Source organism: Arabidopsis lyrata, assembly GCF_000004255.2.
Source record: "Arabidopsis lyrata subsp. lyrata unplaced genomic scaffold ARALYscaffold_6, whole genome shotgun sequence".
Taxonomy (NCBI): Eukaryota; Viridiplantae; Streptophyta; class Magnoliopsida; order Brassicales; family Brassicaceae; genus Arabidopsis; species Arabidopsis lyrata.
In genome coordinates, this window is record NW_003302550.1 from 1,286,304 (window position 1) to 1,304,236 (window position 17,933).

The 17,933-nt window shown below is 35.4% G+C and overlaps 7 protein-coding genes across 7 annotated transcripts; 6 read left to right on the forward strand and 1 right to left on the reverse strand.

The window, feature by feature from the left end:
- The first annotated feature begins 301 nt into the window (after positions 1–301).
- LOC9309201 (triacylglycerol lipase SDP1) lies at positions 302–4,215 on the forward strand. Its single transcript, XM_021021921.1, has 4 exons — positions 302–872; positions 1,284–2,734; positions 2,817–2,960; positions 3,057–4,215. The coding sequence occupies exons 2-4, from the start codon at positions 1,316–1,318 to the stop codon at positions 3,981–3,983; spliced, it is 2,490 nt and encodes an 829-aa protein (XP_020877580.1). The 5' UTR covers positions 302–872; positions 1,284–1,315; the 3' UTR covers positions 3,984–4,215.
- A 134-nt stretch (positions 4,216–4,349) lies between these two features.
- LOC9307139 (defensin-like protein 301) lies at positions 4,350–5,167 on the forward strand. Its single transcript, XM_002871023.2, has 2 exons — positions 4,350–4,443; positions 4,763–5,167. The coding sequence occupies exons 1-2, from the start codon at positions 4,395–4,397 to the stop codon at positions 4,996–4,998; spliced, it is 285 nt and encodes a 94-aa protein (XP_002871069.1). The 5' UTR covers positions 4,350–4,394; the 3' UTR covers positions 4,999–5,167.
- Positions 5,168–6,083: 916 nt separating this feature from the next.
- LOC9307140 (defensin-like protein 301) lies at positions 6,084–6,800 on the forward strand. Its single transcript, XM_002871024.2, has 2 exons — positions 6,084–6,191; positions 6,417–6,800. Exons 1-2 carry the CDS (start codon positions 6,143–6,145, stop codon positions 6,659–6,661), a joined length of 294 nt encoding a protein of 97 aa, XP_002871070.1. The 5' UTR covers positions 6,084–6,142; the 3' UTR covers positions 6,662–6,800.
- An 892-nt stretch (positions 6,801–7,692) lies between these two features.
- On the forward strand, positions 7,693–8,520 carry LOC9307141 (defensin-like protein 301). Its single transcript, XM_002871025.2, has 2 exons — positions 7,693–7,924; positions 8,150–8,520. The coding sequence occupies exons 1-2, from the start codon at positions 7,876–7,878 to the stop codon at positions 8,383–8,385; spliced, it is 285 nt and encodes a 94-aa protein (XP_002871071.1). The 5' UTR covers positions 7,693–7,875; the 3' UTR covers positions 8,386–8,520.
- Positions 8,521–9,489: 969 nt separating this feature from the next.
- LOC9307142 (S-protein homolog 9) lies at positions 9,490–10,332 on the reverse strand. Its single transcript, XM_002873087.2, has 2 exons — positions 9,942–10,332; positions 9,490–9,819 (listed from the first exon to the last, which is right to left on the reverse strand). The coding sequence occupies exons 1-2, from the start codon at positions 10,188–10,190 to the stop codon at positions 9,613–9,615; spliced, it is 456 nt and encodes a 151-aa protein (XP_002873133.1). The 5' UTR covers positions 10,191–10,332; the 3' UTR covers positions 9,490–9,612.
- Positions 10,333–10,452: 120 nt separating this feature from the next.
- LOC110227666 lies at positions 10,453–13,695 on the forward strand. The gene has a single exon (XM_021022764.1). The coding sequence runs from the start codon at positions 10,606–10,608 to the stop codon at positions 12,904–12,906; it is 2,301 nt and encodes a 766-aa protein (XP_020878423.1). The 5' UTR covers positions 10,453–10,605; the 3' UTR covers positions 12,907–13,695.
- A 95-nt stretch (positions 13,696–13,790) lies between these two features.
- Positions 13,791–16,589, forward strand: LOC9309202 (probable methyltransferase PMT7). The gene is made up of 7 exons (XM_021022765.1): positions 13,791–14,108; positions 14,334–14,748; positions 14,871–15,160; positions 15,256–15,633; positions 15,719–15,965; positions 16,048–16,186; positions 16,308–16,589. Exons 1-7 carry the CDS (start codon positions 13,934–13,936, stop codon positions 16,464–16,466), a joined length of 1,803 nt encoding a protein of 600 aa, XP_020878424.1. The 5' UTR covers positions 13,791–13,933; the 3' UTR covers positions 16,467–16,589.
- Positions 16,590–17,933: the final 1,344 nt, after the last annotated feature.

Below are 17,933 nucleotides of genomic sequence, written 5' to 3' on the forward strand. Positions count from 1 at the left end.
GTAGTTGATTTCGAGTTTTTTTTTTTTTTTTTTATATTCTCCTTGGTCCTTTCAAGGAGATTAGTATACTTTAAACACCTAAGTCCTAAAAAAAAGTAGAGCTCTAAATATTAAAAATTGAAAAATAAAAGAATATGGTTGGATCATCCAAGTTTCGTTTATGACGTCTCTTTTACATTTACAAGATTTTAGTTTTCCAAGTTTTGAAAAAGTTAATTTCCAAGATTTTGGGCACAAATTTTCAAGTATAGTAGTAGTATTATTCTTTTTTTATCTGTACCCTAATAGAAAGAGAGGTCTAAATTTGGATTTACAATATGATTGCCTGGAAAGAACAATTTGATTAATCATATGTACAAGTAACAAATACCAATCGCCAAATTGTCATTTTGTTTTAGATGATTGAACATTTTGACTTTTGTTCTAAGCGTTTGGAGAAGGATAAAACAAAACGCAGCGTTTAGATTGAACAGTGTCATGAGACTACATGCTGTTTCGACTTTGAGATGAAAACATCATGATGTTTTTGAAATCCACGTGGGAATTGCGTAAAATCTTATCCAACGACCTTATTTTTGTTGTTTTTTTTTTGTCTAAGTCACATTAATCGAAAAAAGAAAAGGAAAAAAGAAGCCGTCATGATCGGCCATTTCTCGGCCGAGTCTGAGTCTGACTCTGCGTCCGTGTCACCATTATCGATCTCTTCTGTCTTATCTCGTCGCGATTCCCTATGCAAAAATCTTCTTTTTAAAATTGCCCCATTTATTTACTCCTTCTTTCTGATCTCTTCTCTCTTCCCAAGTAAACCTCTCTGCTTCACGTCTCTTCTTTGCTTGTCGATTTTCCTCTGACCTACCCAAGTCCAGAATCAGGTAAATTTGGCTACTTTCTTTCTAACTTTTATCTGCTTTTCAATTACGGGTCTTTGTGATGAATCTCTGGGTTTTATCTGTTGATATCAAATTTCTCTTTTTGTTTCCTGGGCTGGCGCTAAGAAAATTCGAGTTCATGATCTTGTCAAAAGTCTCCTCTTTTCATCGAATTGAAACTCTAATTTGCAAAAAAGATCATTCTTTCTTAAAAAAATGAGTTTGCTTTGCTTAATATTGAGAAATGCTTCATAGATTCATTGATTAGCCTAATTTGGGGTAACAAAAAAAAGCTGACACGGTTTCAGATTCCAAAAATAGATCATGACTCTGTTTCTTCTCTGCAGAGGTTTTAATAAATATGAGCTTCGTCTCATTGAGTTCTCGTTTTTTTTTTTTGTTACCCCTTTGCAGTTGGAAACACACACAAAATCATCTTCGAATCAATGGATATAAGTAATGAGGCTAGTGTTGATCCCTTTTCTATTGGACCATCATCGATCATGGGTCGAACCATTGCTTTCAGAGTCTTGTTCTGTAGATCAATGTCACAGCTTAGGCGTGATCTCTTTCGGTTCTTGTTGCATTGGTTTCTTAGATTTAAGCTGACCGTTTCACCGTTTGTGTCGTGGTTTCATCCCCGGAACCCTCAAGGGATTTTAGCAGTGGTTACAATCATTGCTTTCATGTTGAAACGTTACACGAATGTGAAAATGAAGGCGGAAATGGCTTACCGGAGGAAATTCTGGAGGAACATGATGCGGACGGCTTTGACTTATGAGGAATGGGCTCATGCTGCTAAGATGTTAGAAAAGGAGACATTAAAGATGAATGAATCTGATCTTTATGATGAAGAATTGGTTAAGAACAAGCTTCAGGAGCTTCGTCATCGTCGCCAAGAAGCCTCACTTAGAGACATCATGTTTTGTATGAGAGCTGATCTCGTGAGGAATCTCGGTAATATGTGTAATTCGGAGCTTCATAAAGGTAGACTTCAGGTTCCTAGACATATCAAAGAGTATATAGACGAGGTCTCTACTCAATTGAGAATGGTTTGTAACTCTGACTCGGAGGAGCTTGCTTTAGAAGAGAAGCTTTCCTTTATGCATGAAACGCGACACGCCTTTGGTAGAACGGCTTTGCTTCTGAGTGGTGGGGCTTCTCTTGGTGCCTTTCATGTAGGTGTGGTTAGGACTTTGGTTGAGCATAAGCTTTTACCTCGGATAATTGCTGGTTCTAGTGTTGGATCCATAATTTGTGCTGTTGTGGCCTCAAGGTCTTGGCCAGAACTACAGAGTTTCTTTGAGAATTCTTTGCATTCTTTACAGTTCTTTGATCAGCTCGGAGGCGTTTTCTCAATCGTGAAACGGGTAATGACACAAGGAGCTCTACACGATATCAGACAGTTGCAATGTATGCTTAGAAACCTCACAAGTAATCTCACATTCCAAGAAGCTTATGACATGACAGGAAGGATTCTCGGGATCACCGTTTGCTCCCCAAGAAAGCATGAACCTCCTCGGTGTCTTAACTATTTGACTTCGCCTCATGTGGTTATATGGAGCGCAGTGACTGCATCTTGTGCTTTTCCTGGTCTCTTTGAAGCTCAAGAACTAATGGCTAAAGATCGAAGTGGAGAAATTGTACCGTATCATCCACCTTTCAATTTGGATCCAGAAGTAGGCACTAATTCATCTGGACGCCGGTGGAGAGATGGTAGTTTGGAGGTTGATTTACCAATGATGCAGCTTAAAGAACTGTTCAATGTCAATCATTTTATTGTGAGCCAAGCCAATCCTCACATTGCTCCGTTACTGCGTCTAAAGGATTTAGTTCGAGCTTACGGTGGTAGATTCGCAGCTAAGGTATGTATTTCGCATAGTTGTCTTTGTTGGCCTCTGTTTCTTTTCTTTGTTCTAACTGCACTACTTATTTCGCCTTTTTTAGCTCGCACATCTAGTGGAGATGGAGGTCAAACATAGATGCAACCAGGTATTAGAGCTCGGTTTTCCGCTCGGTGGACTGGCAAAGCTTTTTGCTCAGGAGTGGGAAGGTGATGTAACAGTTGTAATGCCTGCTACTCTTGCTCAGGTTTTGATCCAAAACCCGAAATCTTGAATTTTCTTTTATTGAAATCAGAGATTTTGGACTTGCTTGGATACTTATTGGGTTGTGGATTTTGTGTAGTACTCGAAGATTATACAAAACCCGACTCATGTCGAGCTTCAGAAAGCGGCTAACCAAGGAAGAAGATGCACGTGGGAGAAGCTCTCAGCCATAAAATCAAACTGTGGGATTGAGCTTGCACTTGATGATTCTGTAGCTATTCTTAACCATATGCGTAGGCTCAAGAAAAGCGCCGAGAGAGCCGCCACTGCTACGTCATCGTCTCATCACGGATTAGCATCAACCACCCGATTCAATGCTTCAAGAAGAATCCCATCTTGGAACATCATTGCCAGAGAGAACTCAACTGGTTCACTGGATGACCTAGTCGCTGACAATAACCTCCACGCTTCTTCGGGCAGGAATTTAAGCGACAGTGAAACCGAGAGCGTGGAGTTGAGTTCTTGGACAAGAACTGGTGGACCTTTAATGAGAACAGCATCTGCTAATAAGTTCATTGATTTTGTTCAGAGTCTTGATATCGACATTGCATTGGTCAGAGGATTTAGTAGCAGTCCCAATTCTCCAGCAGTTCCTCCTGGTGGGTCGTTTACTCCAAGCCCGAGATCCATAGCGGCTCACTCCGAGAGCGAATCAAACAGCAATAGCAACAATCTTGGAACAAGCACTTCAAGCATAACAGTTACTGAAGGTGATCTTCTACAGCCGGAGAGAACGAGTAACGGGTTTGTGTTAAATGTCGTTAAAAGAGAGAACTTGGGAATGTCGTCAATTGGGAATCAAAATACAGAGTTACCGGAGAGTGTACAGCTCGATATACCGGAGAAGGAGATGGATAATAGCTCTGTATCAGAACATGAAGTAGACGAAGAAGAAGATGATGATAAAGAAGAAGAAGAAGAACATAACGGCTCGAGTCTGGTTACTGTTTCTTCAGAAGATTCCGGTTTACAAGAACCGGTGACTGGTAGTGTTATAGATGCTTAGAGTGATTGATTCAAGTGAATAGATTCTCAAGTAAATTTGCAGAGTTTCCAAAGGGTTTGGTGCGCCTCTTGTGTATGTTTGCATTGCTTATTGTTTGAAATTCATTTGTGAAATCGAGATATATCTGTAAATTTCAGAAAAAAATTCTCTCATTCATTACACTTACATGTGCAAAAACACTTACATGTAGCAAATATTCGGCTGATAATGTAAAACTTCTATTTTTGTGCAATGATAACAATCTTAGTTTGAAAATAATAGAAAAAGATTTTTTTCATAAAAAGAAAAAAAAAAGAAGAAGATTATGAGGTAAAATCTTTTTCGCCAAAATAAGGTAATAAATCTAGTAATCACCCAAAACAAAAACAAAAAATTGAACAACATCGGAAAATTAGTAAGCAACAAATTAAAATGGAAAAAGTAACAAACATTTTCTTCGTTCTTCTCCTAATTTCTTCATGTAAGTTTCTCAAATTTTGATCATTTCTTTTGAACTTGGTCTCGACCTCGTTTTAATTAGGTGTTAATAAAAATTTAGCTATATATATCTGTAAATATTTTATGGATGTTCCTTTAGCCTAAATTTGCTGTTCAATTGCAATTTTCTATTCTCGACCACTTTCATACTTTTAGGTATTGCTTATTCGTATACACCACCGTTAAACAAAACAAGCGGAGAAAATTCGTGAAATAATTGTGTTCCATATCTATATGAGACATATGATTTAGTCCGGTTTGGTTTGGCTTGAAATTTGGTTCTGGTTTACATATACATACAGGTCTGATTATGAGGAGTGAAGGTCAGTTTCAATGTAAGACTGTTGCGGATTGTGGTCTTCGTAGTTGCAAACATGGGGAGCATCCATATTGTGAAAACCACAAATGTTTATGTGCTCATGGTGTTCTTCTTGGTGGTATATGTGATAACCTCCAAGACTGTGACCTTTCTGCACATTGTCCACCAAACAATCATGTTTCCTGCGATCTAAACATCTGCACTTGTCACCCCAATTGATTTAAATTGTCTCTAATGATTGGAGTAATTTTGATATAATGTCTTATATAGGAAGAAAATTCCATTCTAATTTCTTCTAGTTGAGATGTAATATCTGTGGACATCTGTAATAATAATAATATTGAGTTTTTAACCATTTATAAGTATCAAAGTCTTCTTGAGCTTCAAAGACTTCTCTCGAATGATGGATCTTTACCAAAAGTTTTGATATTTTCTCTTTTTGGCCATAATTCCCTTTAGATTTCTCTCGCGCTTCTGAGTCTTTGTTTTGAGAATTATGGTTTTTCGTAGTGGCAATGTCTATTCTTCACTATGTAAAAAAAAACTTACATGTAGCAAAAAAAACATAGTAATAAGATATGGCTTTCGCCAAGTTAAGGTAATAAATCTAGTATTGAGAAAAAATAAAGGGAAATTGTTAAAAATACCCTTTTTGGTGTGCCCTTTTTCAAAAATGCCCCTTTTAGATGTCTATTTTCAAAAATGCCCCTTTTTAAATCTGAAATTTTTATAAAGTTTTATTAGGTTTATAAGGTACTTATGGATTGTAACTACTACTTGAAGACTCGATCCAAGTATTTATAAGGTTTTATAAGGTGTTTTTAAAGGTTTTACAAGTTATTTTAAAAGATTTTTAAGGTTTTTCAAAGGTTTTACAAGATATTTTAAAGGTTTTTAAAGGTATTTAAAATGCATTTATAAGGTTTTTATAAAGTATTTATAAGATTTTAGATACATAGAAATGTAGTTTGTGTATGTTTTAATAATATTACATACATATTTGGGTAAATCTTATATTTTTAAGAGCATTTTTTATAAGGTTTTAAAAAAGGGGTATTTTTGAAAAGTGGCATTGAAAAAGTCGCATTTTTGCAAAAGCCCCAAAAATAAATTGGAAATTCGAAAATACATAAGTTACCTGTTTTTTGTTATTTTTTCTTTAATTAAGTTTTTTTTTGAAAAAGTTCTTTATTTAAGTTAAGTTACCCGTTTATTAGGGAGACATATAGAAACAAATCGACCCAATTTTAATTGCATTAAATGTACAAAGGAGACCCAAAACCCCCATATAAACAAGTCTGCAATCACCTAATACAAATTTTTTTTTGAAGAACATTGGAAAATTAGTAAGCAACAAATTAAAATGGAAAAAGTAACAAGCATTTTCGTCGTTCTTCTCCTAATTTCTTCATGTAAGTTTCTCAAATTTTGATCATTTCTTTTGAACTTGGTCAACTGAAAACACACGTCTTGGGTGTTATATAATTTAATTATAGTACGTATATATTATATGCATGTTTCTTTAATCTAAATTGGCGTTCAATTGCAATATTCTAATCTAATGTAATTTTCTTATTTATGATTTAGTTTGGTTTGAAATTTGGGTCTGGTTTACACATCTGTATATATATATACAGGTCTAATTCTGAGGAGTGAAGGTCAGTTTCGATGTAAGAGTGCTGCGGATTGTGATACTCGTGGTTGCAGAGTAGGGACACATGTAATATGTAATACAGGGCACAAATGTACATGTGCTCAAGGTTCTCCTATTGGTGGTCAGTGTAATACAGTCGAAGACTGTGACAGTTCTGGTTGTCCACCAAACTCTCATGTTATATGCGATACAATTAGAGGAAACTTCTGCACTTGTGTTCCCAATTGAATATTTAAAGGGTCTCTAATGATTGGAGTTGATATAATGTCTTATATATATAGGAAGAATTAAGGTTCTTTCGTATTGACAATGTCTATAATAAAATTTGTGCTCAAATAAATAAAAAAGTATTGTAAATCTTCCTTAATTCGTTAATTTATTTGTGTTGAAGAAAATGTCTAATCAATCATAGATTTGGATGGAATTGGAAATCCAACACTAATCCACTGTTATTCAATTAATGATTCTAAATCATGCAAAAACCTATCCGTCGTGACCACTTATGACGATTCTCTTCTGTCTCCGTACTCACACGTGGAGCTTCTCAAAACGTTCAAGCTTATTGACAAAGACAACGACGTCGGTGCCGTCTCGAGACATGATCTAGAGGAATGTAGTCGTATGATAGCAGCAGTGGACGAAGACGGCGACGGATTCTTGAACTTCAACGTGTTCTCTTGAATGATGGATCTTCAGTGATGATATCGATCTAGATACCAAATTTTTTCATCTTTTGCTCTTTTTTGCTCTACTTTTAGATTTTCTGGCGTTTGAAGTGTTTTCTCGAGAATTAGGGTTCTTTCCTAGTGATAATGTGTGTAACAAAATATGTGTTGAATAAATAAAAAGGCATTGTAAATCTTCGTTTTTCGTGTGTGTGTTAAGTATTGAAAAATACGACGATTTGTGTTGAAAAAATGTCTAAAATATATTTTTGAGAAGGAGATGTCGTAAGTAAATGATTGGAAAATATATGAAAATTTTGAGGAGACGTAAGATATATTTGTTTTTTTCACCATGTACAAAAAAACTTACATGTAGCAAATATTCGGCTGATAATGTAAAACTTTTATTTTTGGGCAGTAAATATTTAGTTTGAAAAAAATAGAAGAAGATTTCATTTTTTTTGGTAGGAGACCGGAGACGGGAGACTAAGAAGAAAAATTTTTTTATAAAAAGAAAAAAAAAAGAAGAAGATTATAAGGTAAAATCTTTTTAAAAAAAATCTTTTTCGCCATAAGGTAATAAATTTAGTGTTGAATTATTCTTTTTTGACTGAGTCATAATGAATTTAAACATATAGAAACAAATCGAAGCAATTTCAATTACATTAATTGTACAAAGGAGACCCAAAACCCCATATATACAAACAAGCCTACAATCACCCAAAACAAAAACAAAAAATTGAACAACATCGGAAAATTAGTAAGCAACAAATTAAAATGGAAAAAGTAACAAACATTTTCTTCGTTCTTCTCCTAATTTCTTCATGTAAGTTTCTCAAATTTTAGTCATTTCGTTTGCACTTAGTCGACTTAAAACACACGTTTTGGGTGTTATATAATTTAATTATAGATACGTATATATTATTATATGCATGTTTCTTTAATCTAAATTGGAGTTCAATTGCAGTATTTTATTCTAATTTTTTAAAAATGATATGCTTTAGTTTGGTTTGAAATTAATTGGTTGTAATTTACATATATATATATACAGGTCTGATTTTGAGAAGTGAAGGTAAATGTAAGAGTGTTGCGGAATGTGATCCTCGTCGTTGCAGAATGGGGCAGCATATAATATGTAGTACACAGCACGAATGTACATGTGCTCATGGCTCTCCTATTGGTGGTCAGTGTGATAGACTCGGAGACTGTGACCTTTCTGGTTGTCCACCAACCTCTCATGTTATCTGCGATTTAATTCGAAGCGTCTGCACTTGTATCCCCAATTGATTAAAATGGTCTCTAATGTTAAACCAAAAAAAAAAATAGTCTCTCATGATTGGAGTAATATTGATATAATGTCTTATATAGGAAGAAAATTCTATTATAACTCATCTATGTGAGCTCTAATATATCAGCAATAATATTATAGATTTGTTAACCATTATATCGTTAGAAAGTCTTCGTTGCTTTTAGTTTTCACTTCTAGACACAAGAAATTTAATAAATATATACTTTTACTTTACATATATACTAATCCGTTGTTATTCAATTAATGATTCTAAATCATGTTTTAAAATTTAGTATTATTGGATATGATATTTATAAATCATGTTTAATAGATTTTAAAGTTTGATGTTATTCAACAAAGATTTTAAATTTCTATACTACAATTTATTGTTATTCGAAACTAAAAGACCTAATTGTAATTTTTTTGTATGATAAGTCATCTCAAATGAAATCTTTTGAAGTTTCAAGAGTAAATTATTAAAATCAAAATCCAAGATATAGCGAAGAAATTTCGGAATACACACAAATAGATGAAAATATAATATATTAAACAAATTTAAACATTAAAGAATAACTTTAACTCCATAATTAAATAACACCCACTAAAATAATTTTCTTGAGGACAATAAATATGTAATTAAATGCTTGAAAAATATAAGAAAATTTTAGGAGACATAAGAAATACTCATTCCGTTTCGTTTTAGTTGTCGTTTAAGGTTTTTTCACACAAATTAAGAAAAGCATTAAATTTTCTGTTTTACCCTTTATTAATATATTTTATAAAAAATTTCATTGGCCAAAACATTAAAACAGTAGGGATAAAACTGGAATTTTCACAAAACATTTGCATTGAAAACCTAAAACGACAACTATTATGAAACAAAATTTAAATGCTAAAACGACAACTAAACCGAAACGGAAGGAGTATTTGTTTTTCACAATGTAAAAATAACTTACTTGTAGCAAATAGTTCGCAAGGTTGATATAATGTAAATCTTTTAATTTTGGGCAACGATAAGGTAAATCTTTAAAGGAAGAAGAAGAAGAAGATCATAAGGTAAATCTTTTTTTTTTTTAATACTTTTGTCAAGATAAGGTCAAATGTAATTAAATCATTTCTCAACAAACTCTTACTCTTAAAGATCGAAAAACAACACATTCTACTAAACGAAATATTAATAGATTACCACATTATTTATTTTATCTTGGTTTAAACCAAAATCTGTCTCATTGAAAAGAAGTCTCTAATTTATTTATAGTATCCCATTTATACATTAACTTAAAGGTTCCGGCTGCATTATTGCGTACATATATTCCATCTTCTTGCGCTTGCCAAAAACATACGTTAGGTTTCCTACCTCCACATATATCATGTATAAAACTTTCTTTCCCAAGAAATGCGTTAAACCTCACATGATGCACATAATTAGGTCCCTGAAAATATATACACATGAGTAGCTTAAATATACTTATAAAACTAGAAAATATCGTAGAAACATTGATAGATGCGTACGTAAAAAAATTGTGTAAGAAGTCAAAGTAAAATTTGAAATTACCATCCATAAGTTGCACCATATCAAAGTTCTTGGGTAAACTGTGAATTTGATTGTCCATACATCATTAACGGGAAGAAATTCAACTTTGGTTCCTTTATCTTTACCGGATCTACAATTGATCATAAGCAGTTTGTTACTTGCAAGATGATTCGAAATTTCGATGTTGTAATGCCTAAATGTAAGAATAGAGTCTATTTTCTGAATGGAGATGGAAAATAAGAAAAGGAAGCATATAAGAATTTTTCCCATCTTTGTTAATTTATTTTTTTCTCATTACATGAGTATGTATTTATATACTTTTCACACACATGTATGTATATGCATAAGTAAACGCCATAATTGTTAATATATTTAACTTCATTCATTTTATTGTTTTTTTTTTATACTCTTTCCGTTTCAAATTGAATGTCATTTTATAACGTAATGAGACTGATCATCATGTGTTATAGGCTTAGATCAAAACATGTATGCTACCAAAAAAAAAAAAAAACAATCAAAAATTCAGAAAAACATTTATTGTTTCACTTGAGAACTCGGCCCACGAAATCAAAGCCCAAAAGTAAAGTGATCCATTTCTCTATTTTTGTTTTCTTCCTCTCTGCTCCTCCGCCGTCGCCGCCGGTGAACAATTCAGACGAACACTTTCCTGAACCTTGGCTATTCCATGGTTTTGCGGCTGAGAGTTCACTCTCTCTACAACCGTGGAATCTCCTTTCTTGTCTCTTCTTCCTTGAGGAATCTTAGTACGGCTTCTTCGCTTTTTTTGAACTCCGACCAAACCATCACTGAGCCATTGGTGAAATCAGAGCTCGAAGCCCTAGTTCTCAAGCAATACTCTCATGGTAAGTTCTACAGTCTCGTTAAAAACGCCGTTTCTTTGCCTTGTGTCCTTCTCGCCGCCTGTCAGAATCTGTCTCTCTCCGCCAATTCGTCCGGCGAGTTAGCCGATCGCGTCTCCCGGAGGTTCTCAATCGAAGAAATGGGACGCGAGATTCGTGAAGGTAGGTTTGATATTCGTTCCTGTTGCGTCGAATTCGTCTCTTCAAGTGAAAAGTTACGATGTGATGAATCTCTTGTTCTCCCAAATCTAAAACTCAAAGTGTTGATAGAAGCTATTAGAATGGTTCTTGAGATTGTGTATGATGATCGATTCTCTACGTTTTCGTATGGTGGACGTGTTGGTATGGGTAGGCATACCGCGATTCGTTACCTGAAAAACTCGGTGGAGAATCCACGGTGGTGGTTTCGAGTTTCGTTTGTTCGAGAAATGTTCGACGAACGTAATGTGGATAAACTGTGTGGCTTTGTTGGAGAGAAGATCAACGATGTTTTGTTGATTGAGATGATAAAGAAGCTGTTTGAGTTTGGGATTCTGAAGATTGAACTTGGTGGATGTAATTGTGGTAGAGGTTTTCCACAAGAATGTGGCTTGTGTTCGATCTTGATCAATGTTTACTTTGATGGACTTGACAAAGAGATTCAAGATTTGAGGCTAAAGATGAAAGTTAAGAATCCTCGTGTTGGTACAGGAGACGAGGAATCAACAGGTAATGTTTTCTTTATGCCAGTAAATATTTATGCAGTTAGGTATTTGGATGAGATACTTGTGATAACATCAGGCTCGAAAATGCTGACGATGGATTTGAAGAAGCGGATTTTAGACATTTTGGAACAGAGATTAGAGCTGAGAGTAGATAGATTGAACACATCGATTCATAGTGCAGTCTCAGAGAAAATTAGTTTTTTAGGGATGTATCTTCAGGCTGTTCCACCTTCGGTTTTGCGCCCGCCCAAGTCTGAGAAGGCGATCAGAGCAATGAAGAAGTATCAGAGGCAGAAGGACGTTAGGAAGTTGGAGTTAAGAAATGCTAGGGAGAGGAATCGGAAGACACTGGGGCTGAAAATATTTAGACATGTCTTGAAGAAAATCAAGCAGAGCAACAGTTTCAAATTTGAAGGTGAGATTGAGAGTGAGGTTAACGATATTTTCCAGAGCTGGGGAGAGGAAGTTATGCAAGACTTTATGGGTTCTCTCGAAGAGCGCTGGAAATGGCATTGGCTGCTCACTAGAGGAGATTTTCTCTCTTTGAGACATATACGAGAGAAATTACCACAAGACCTGATTGATGCTTATGATGAATTTCAGGAGCAGGTGGACAAACATTTGGCTCCGACCCTAGCTAAAAAGGTACTAGAGGATGAGGAGAGGAGAGTAGAAGAAGAAGAGAAACAGAGATATGCTGAAAGGACAGTTGAGGATTTGACTAAGTTATGCATGAAGGTGTCAGCTCCAGAGGAACTTGTCAGAAAGGCTATTAAGTTAGTTGGGTTCACAAACAACATGGGACGACCACGGCCTATCATTCACCTTGTGACTCTCGAGGATTCTGATATCATCAAATGGTATGCGGGTGTAGGGCGTAAATGGCTTGATTTCTTCTGTTGTTGCCACAATTATAAGATGGTCAAAATCATTGTGAGTTATCATATGAGGTTCTCATGTATTTTGACACTAGCAGAGAAGCACGGATCCACTAAACGTGAAGCTATTAGACACTACACGAAAGATCTCAGAGTATCAGATATTGACGGGAGTGAAGAGGCGCATTTTCCATCGGAAAGAGAGGTTAAGATGATGGGAGACAAGAACCTTTCAGACCCAAAACCTGTGGATGGCACACTGTCTTTGCTTTTGATCAGGCTCGCATCTGATGAGCCCTTGCTTTCCTGTGCTGCTAGTTTTTGTGAACGAACAGATACAATTATGTACCGTGTACATCTACTGCAAAACCGTTTACGTATCAACCCACTAGACGAAGAGAAATGGGTTCGTGGCATGGGCACAATCCACTTAGCTTTGAATCGGAAATGTCTCCCTTTGTGTTCCACTCACATCAGTGATGTATACTTGGGCAAAATAACTCTTCAGGATGTTGATAGTAGTTCATTCATTGATCTCAGGTGATACCTGTTGCTATCTTCTCCAATTGGTTATATCATCTGCACGAGAGTAAGAAGTTCAAATGGCTATTGCTGAGATCAGGCGAAAGTGTATGCCACGTTTAAGAAAAAAAAGTGTGTATCACATAACAGATATGTCTTCAGTATCGTTAGCGACTGTTTGACTGCGCAATGCAAATTGTTAAGGCGTTTGATGTTGGTTCTCAGGGTCAGGAAACAAAGATTTGAGCATGAGTTACGCAGGAAGAACCGCAAAATTTGATGAAACTTGTTGTTCATCATCTGTGACTGCATCCATCTGAGCTATCGGTTAAGGTATAAAAAATGTTTGCCCGCTTTATGATCCTCAGTATGAGACTCGGCATTGTGATCTCATTTAATCTACTAGAAGCGGTTGTGGAATTGGTGGTTGGCAATTGACAGTTAAATAACTACCCACGACAGTTGGTGCTTTGCCTTTTCTTCGCAATTGTATAATGTATCAATCTCACATTTAAGTATGTCTCTTATTGTACTACTTATACAGTTAGAAGCTAAGTACTGTACCTAGAAGCTTAAAGGTAGGGTCGTAGGGAACATTTTGTATCATGTAAGGAGTGAGGTCAATAGTCTCTTATTGTACTACTTATACAGTTAGAAGCTAAGTACTGTACCTAGAAGCTTAAAGGTAGGGTCGTAGGGAACATTTTGTATCATGTAAGGAGTGAGGTCAATAGTACTTACTGTTCACTGGTTAAAGAAACTTGTTAGGACTTTTATTATAATTAAGAAAATATAAGGGTGAATATGTGAATATAAAATTGTTTAGGGACCAATATGCAAAACAACACAAAAAATAAAGAATTGTCGCGTGTCCCTCTCCCTCACATGGATTGCCGACGGAATGAAGTGAGATCTTCATCTTCTCTATTGAGCTTTCTTCTGGTTCAGTCACTTCAATAGATTCACATGATTTTGAGAAAGCAAAGTATATAAAGCAAGAATCGAAGACCGAGCGAGAGTAGAAGAAGAAGAAGAGCAATAAAGAAACCATGGGAGGTGGTTATGTGTTGGGTTCGGCCAGATCGGGACAGACGATAATGGTGGCTCTGGTTCTAATGGTTGGATCATTTTACGCAGGCTCTATCTTCGGAAACAATTCTCCTATTTACATTTCCCAACCTTCTTCTTCTTCCAATTCTTCTTCTTCTTCTCCATCACAATCTGGTTCGCTCTCTCTCCCTCTGTATTTTTTAAAGTCTTATCCTTTTTCTCTGCATATCGTTAAATTTCCAAGCTTTGCTTGATTTTTGGTTTTCCGGAGCTAAATTGATTGAAACCCACTAGATTTCTCTTCTGGATCGAATTTAGCTCGCTAGTTTCTTCTTTTAGGTCTTCAGTTTCTGCTGGAATAGGACATGGATCGATAATGCAACAGTTTTGTGGTTTCAGGTCCATCAAATTTTGCTAACAAAATAGAGCTTACTTACCGGAGAACTTCTGTTTCGATCCCTGCGAGTGGGGTGAATGTTTGTCCATTGAAGTTCAATGAGTATAATCCTTGTCACAATGTCACTTATGTGCAACAGCTTCTCCCAAGCCTGAATCTTTCTAGAAGAGAAGAGCTTGAGAGACACTGTCCGCCACTTGAACAGCGTTTGTTTTGTTTGGTGCCTCCGCCAAAAGATTATAAGATACCAATACGCTGGCCAACTAGCAGAGATTATGTATGGAGAAGCAATGTGAATCATACGCATCTTGCTGAAGTGAAAGGCGGCCAGAATTGGGTGCATGAACAAGGTCAATTATGGTGGTTCCCTGGTGGCGGTACTCATTTCAAACACGGAGCTCCAGAATACATCCAGAGGTATTTGGAATTATCATGTGTTTCGATTTCTAGATTACTTTGGAATTCTAGCAGACGAAGCTTAGACTGAGTTTTATACTTATGCCTAATGCATTCCCCTGCATTATTGTATGTAACTTCAGGTTAGGAAACATGACAACTAATGAAACAGGTGACCTTCGTTCAGCTGGGGTTGAACAAGTTCTTGATGTTGGATGTGGAGTTGCTAGCTTTGCAGCTTATCTTCTTCCTTTAGGTATAAAGACAATGTCTTTTGCCCCTAAAGATGGTCATGAAAACCAAATCCAGTTTGCGTTGGAGAGAGGAATCAGCGCAATGATCTCTGCCATAGCCACCAAACAAATGCCATATCCTGCGGCCTCGTTTGATATGGTTCACTGCTCAAGATGTCGTGTTGATTGGCATGAAAATGGTATGTCTCTTGTGTTCTTCATTCTGTTTCTCAATGCCTTTCTTGGTTTTGTATCAATTGGAACTAAAGACAGTCATTTGGGCTTGATTCTTCAGATGGTATCTTGATTAAAGAGGTTAATCGTCTTCTCCGACCCAATGGATACTTTGTTTATTCAGCACCACCTGCGTACAGAAAGGATAAAGATTTCCCCATGATTTGGGATAAGTTGGTCAATCTAACTACCGCAATGTGCTGGAAGCTCATTTCCCGAAAGGTACAGACTGCAATATGGGTTAAAGAAGATGACGAGGCTTGCCTTAGGAAGAATTCAGAGCTAGAGCTTATAACTATATGTGATGTAGAAGATGTTTCGAAAACTTCATGGAAAGTTCCTCTTAGAGACTGTGTGGACATTATTGAAAATATACAAAAGAAACCCTCTTCTTTAACTGAACGTCTATCGTCATATCCAACAAGTCTAACAGAAAAAGGTACATTTCTTCTATTCAATTCATCATAGAAACGAGATTATGTTCTGTCTGGTTCCTTTAATTCACTTGGGAAAACTTTCACCAGGCATCAGCGAAGATGAATTTACATTGGACACAAACTTCTGGACAGAACAAGTGAATCAGTACTGGGAGTTAATGAATGTTAATAAGACCGAAGTGCGAAATGTGATGGACACAAATGCATTCATTGGTGGATTTGCCGCAGCCATGAACTCATATCCCGTTTGGGTCATGAACGTTGTACCTGCTACGATGAACGATACCTTATCCGGAATTTATCAGAGGGGCTTAACTGGTGCTTATCATGATTGGTAAGCAAATATGATCACTTTCTCAAATTTTCATCGTTTCTCACTTAAGTTTAGCACCAGTAGTAAAACTTGTGCCACATAGGTCTGAGCCGTTCTCAACGTATCCCCGTACTTACGATCTTCTACATGCGGACCATCTCTTCGCTCACTATAAAATCCACAGTAAAGGTTGTTTACTAGAGGACATCATGCTTGAGATGGACCGCATTATACGCCCTCAGGTATTTTACAGTGCACTAACCTTATCGCCTTAACGGTTTACTACCATTGGATCATAACCCATCTCATCTTGTTATGTCCGTGACTGGAAATAACGTTTAATGCGGATTTTGGGGTTTGCAGGGATTCATCATTATCAGAGACGAGGAATCAATCATCTCAAGAGTCCGAGACTTGGCTCCTAAGTTCCTTTGGGAAGTTGAAACACATGAGCTTCAAGACAAATACAAGAAGACAGAAACTGTTCTATTTTGCAGAAAGATATTTTGGGCAATCGTTTGAAAATCTACTTGTGTAGAAATTCTTTTTTACTTGTCTTGGTTATTAAGAGAAAGAAATTACAGATTACTTTTGTAATGTTTGTTCATTGATTAACCGTAATAGATGTCTCCTAGTCCTTGTACATGTTTTGTTTCGCCACACTCTCTCTCTCTCTCTCATAACCAAAACTAGAATTAGCCGGGAATGATGGGCCTTACATAACAAAATTATTATTAAAAACCAGAAAAAATAGTTTAAGTGTTAAGTTACATTACGCCAAAATCGGTTGAACTAAGACCCGAAAGACGGGATGTTTAGGCCGTATTAAATGAAAAACCTTTTAACTGAAAAAAAATTAGTTGAGTGAAAAATTAGTTAAATAAAAAAACATTATTTGAAAAAATTAGTTTCAAATCAGAAAATAAAAAGTAAAAAAAAATGTTTTCACTTCAAAAAACATTTGAAATGAAAACATTTTGTGTAATAACAAATATAGTTTTTAAAAAATACTTTACATAATAAAAATATTTGTATAAAGACCATAAAAAATAATCTAAGTGTTAAATTTATTTGCGTGAAAAACGGTTGAACTAATAACACGGGCTTACGGACCCATATGATGGGACGGCATGCTTATTTCAGTTTGTTTTCAATGGCATTGAAATTTAACACTTAGATTATTTAAAAAAAAATACTTTAAATAATAAAAACTTTAGTTAAAATAGAAAATATTTGCCAAAAAAATAAAAAATTTTAACTTGAAAAAAAAAACCTTTGAAATAAAAACATTTTGTATAGTAAAAAATATAGTTTTTTAAAAATAGTTTCCATAGTAAAAATATTTGTAAAAAAACTATAAAAAATAATCTAAGTGTTAAATTTACTTGCGTGAAAAACGGTTGAACAAATGACACGGGCTTACGGAGCCGTATGATGGGACGGCATGCTTAGTCCGGTTTGTTTTCAATGGCATTGAAATTTAACACTTAGATTATTTGAAAACAAAAATACTTTACATATTAAAAACTTTAGTTAAATAAAAACCTTTGAAATAAAAACATTTTATATAATAAAAAAATATAGTTTTTAAAAAATAGTTTACATAATAAAAATATTTGTAAAAAACTATAAAAAATAATATAAGTGTTAAATTTACTTGCGTGAAAAACGGTTGAACTAATAACACGGACATACGGACCCGTATGATGGGACAGCATGCTTAGTCCGGTTTGTTTTCAATGGCATTGAAATTTAACACTTATATTATGTGAAAACAAAAAATATTTTATAGTAAAAACTTTAGTTAAAATAAAAAACGTTTGAACAAAGAAAACCAAAGAAAAAATCCGAGAAAAAACAGCGAAGAGAAGAAATAATAACTATGGCGCCTAGCCGAAGTGGGCGGCCGAGTCAACTCATTGAGTCACATGGCCGACTAATAATTTTGCAATTAAGAGTGGTCAACAAAATACGCAGATGCCTATGCCT

What these genes read in the sequence shown, in the direction of transcription:
- LOC9309201 (XM_021021921.1), top strand. Translation starts at nt 1,316, where the DNA reads ATGGATATAAGTAATGAGGCTAGTGTTGATCCCTTTTCTATTGGACCA. An exon ending in GTGGTAGATTCGCAGCTAAG is followed by an intron (nt 2,735 to 2,816) that starts GTATGTATTTCG and finishes CGCCTTTTTTAG; the next exon opens with CTCGCACATCTAGTGGAGAT. An exon ending in TGCCTGCTACTCTTGCTCAG is followed by an intron (nt 2,961 to 3,056) that starts GTTTTGATCCAA and finishes GATTTTGTGTAG; the next exon opens with TACTCGAAGATTATACAAAA.
- LOC9307141 (XM_002871025.2), top strand. Translation starts at nt 7,876, where the DNA reads ATGGAAAAAGTAACAAACATTTTCTTCGTTCTTCTCCTAATTTCTTCA. An exon ending in TCTTCTCCTAATTTCTTCAT is followed by an intron (nt 7,925 to 8,149) that starts GTAAGTTTCTCA and finishes ATATATATACAG; the next exon opens with GTCTGATTTTGAGAAGTGAA.
- LOC9309202 (XM_021022765.1), top strand. Translation starts at nt 13,934, where the DNA reads ATGGGAGGTGGTTATGTGTTGGGTTCGGCCAGATCGGGACAGACGATA. An exon ending in TGTTGATTGGCATGAAAATG is followed by an intron (nt 15,161 to 15,255) that starts GTATGTCTCTTG and finishes TTGATTCTTCAG; the next exon opens with ATGGTATCTTGATTAAAGAG. An exon ending in ACTGGTGCTTATCATGATTG is followed by an intron (nt 15,966 to 16,047) that starts GTAAGCAAATAT and finishes TGTGCCACATAG; the next exon opens with GTCTGAGCCGTTCTCAACGT.
- LOC9307142 (XM_002873087.2), bottom strand. Translation starts at nt 10,190, where the DNA reads ATGGGAAAAATTCTTATATGCTTCCTTTTCTTATTTTCCATCTCCATT. An exon ending in TATGGTGCAACTTATGGATG is followed by an intron (nt 9,820 to 9,941) that starts GTAATTTCAAAT and finishes ATATATTTTCAG; the next exon opens with GGACCTAATTATGTGCATCA.
- LOC9307139 (XM_002871023.2), top strand. Translation starts at nt 4,395, where the DNA reads ATGGAAAAAGTAACAAACATTTTCTTCGTTCTTCTCCTAATTTCTTCA. An exon ending in TCTTCTCCTAATTTCTTCAT is followed by an intron (nt 4,444 to 4,762) that starts GTAAGTTTCTCA and finishes ATATACATACAG; the next exon opens with GTCTGATTATGAGGAGTGAA.
- LOC110227666 (XM_021022764.1), top strand. Translation starts at nt 10,606, where the DNA reads ATGGTTTTGCGGCTGAGAGTTCACTCTCTCTACAACCGTGGAATCTCC.
- LOC9307140 (XM_002871024.2), top strand. Translation starts at nt 6,143, where the DNA reads ATGGAAAAAGTAACAAGCATTTTCGTCGTTCTTCTCCTAATTTCTTCA. An exon ending in TCTTCTCCTAATTTCTTCAT is followed by an intron (nt 6,192 to 6,416) that starts GTAAGTTTCTCA and finishes ATATATATACAG; the next exon opens with GTCTAATTCTGAGGAGTGAA.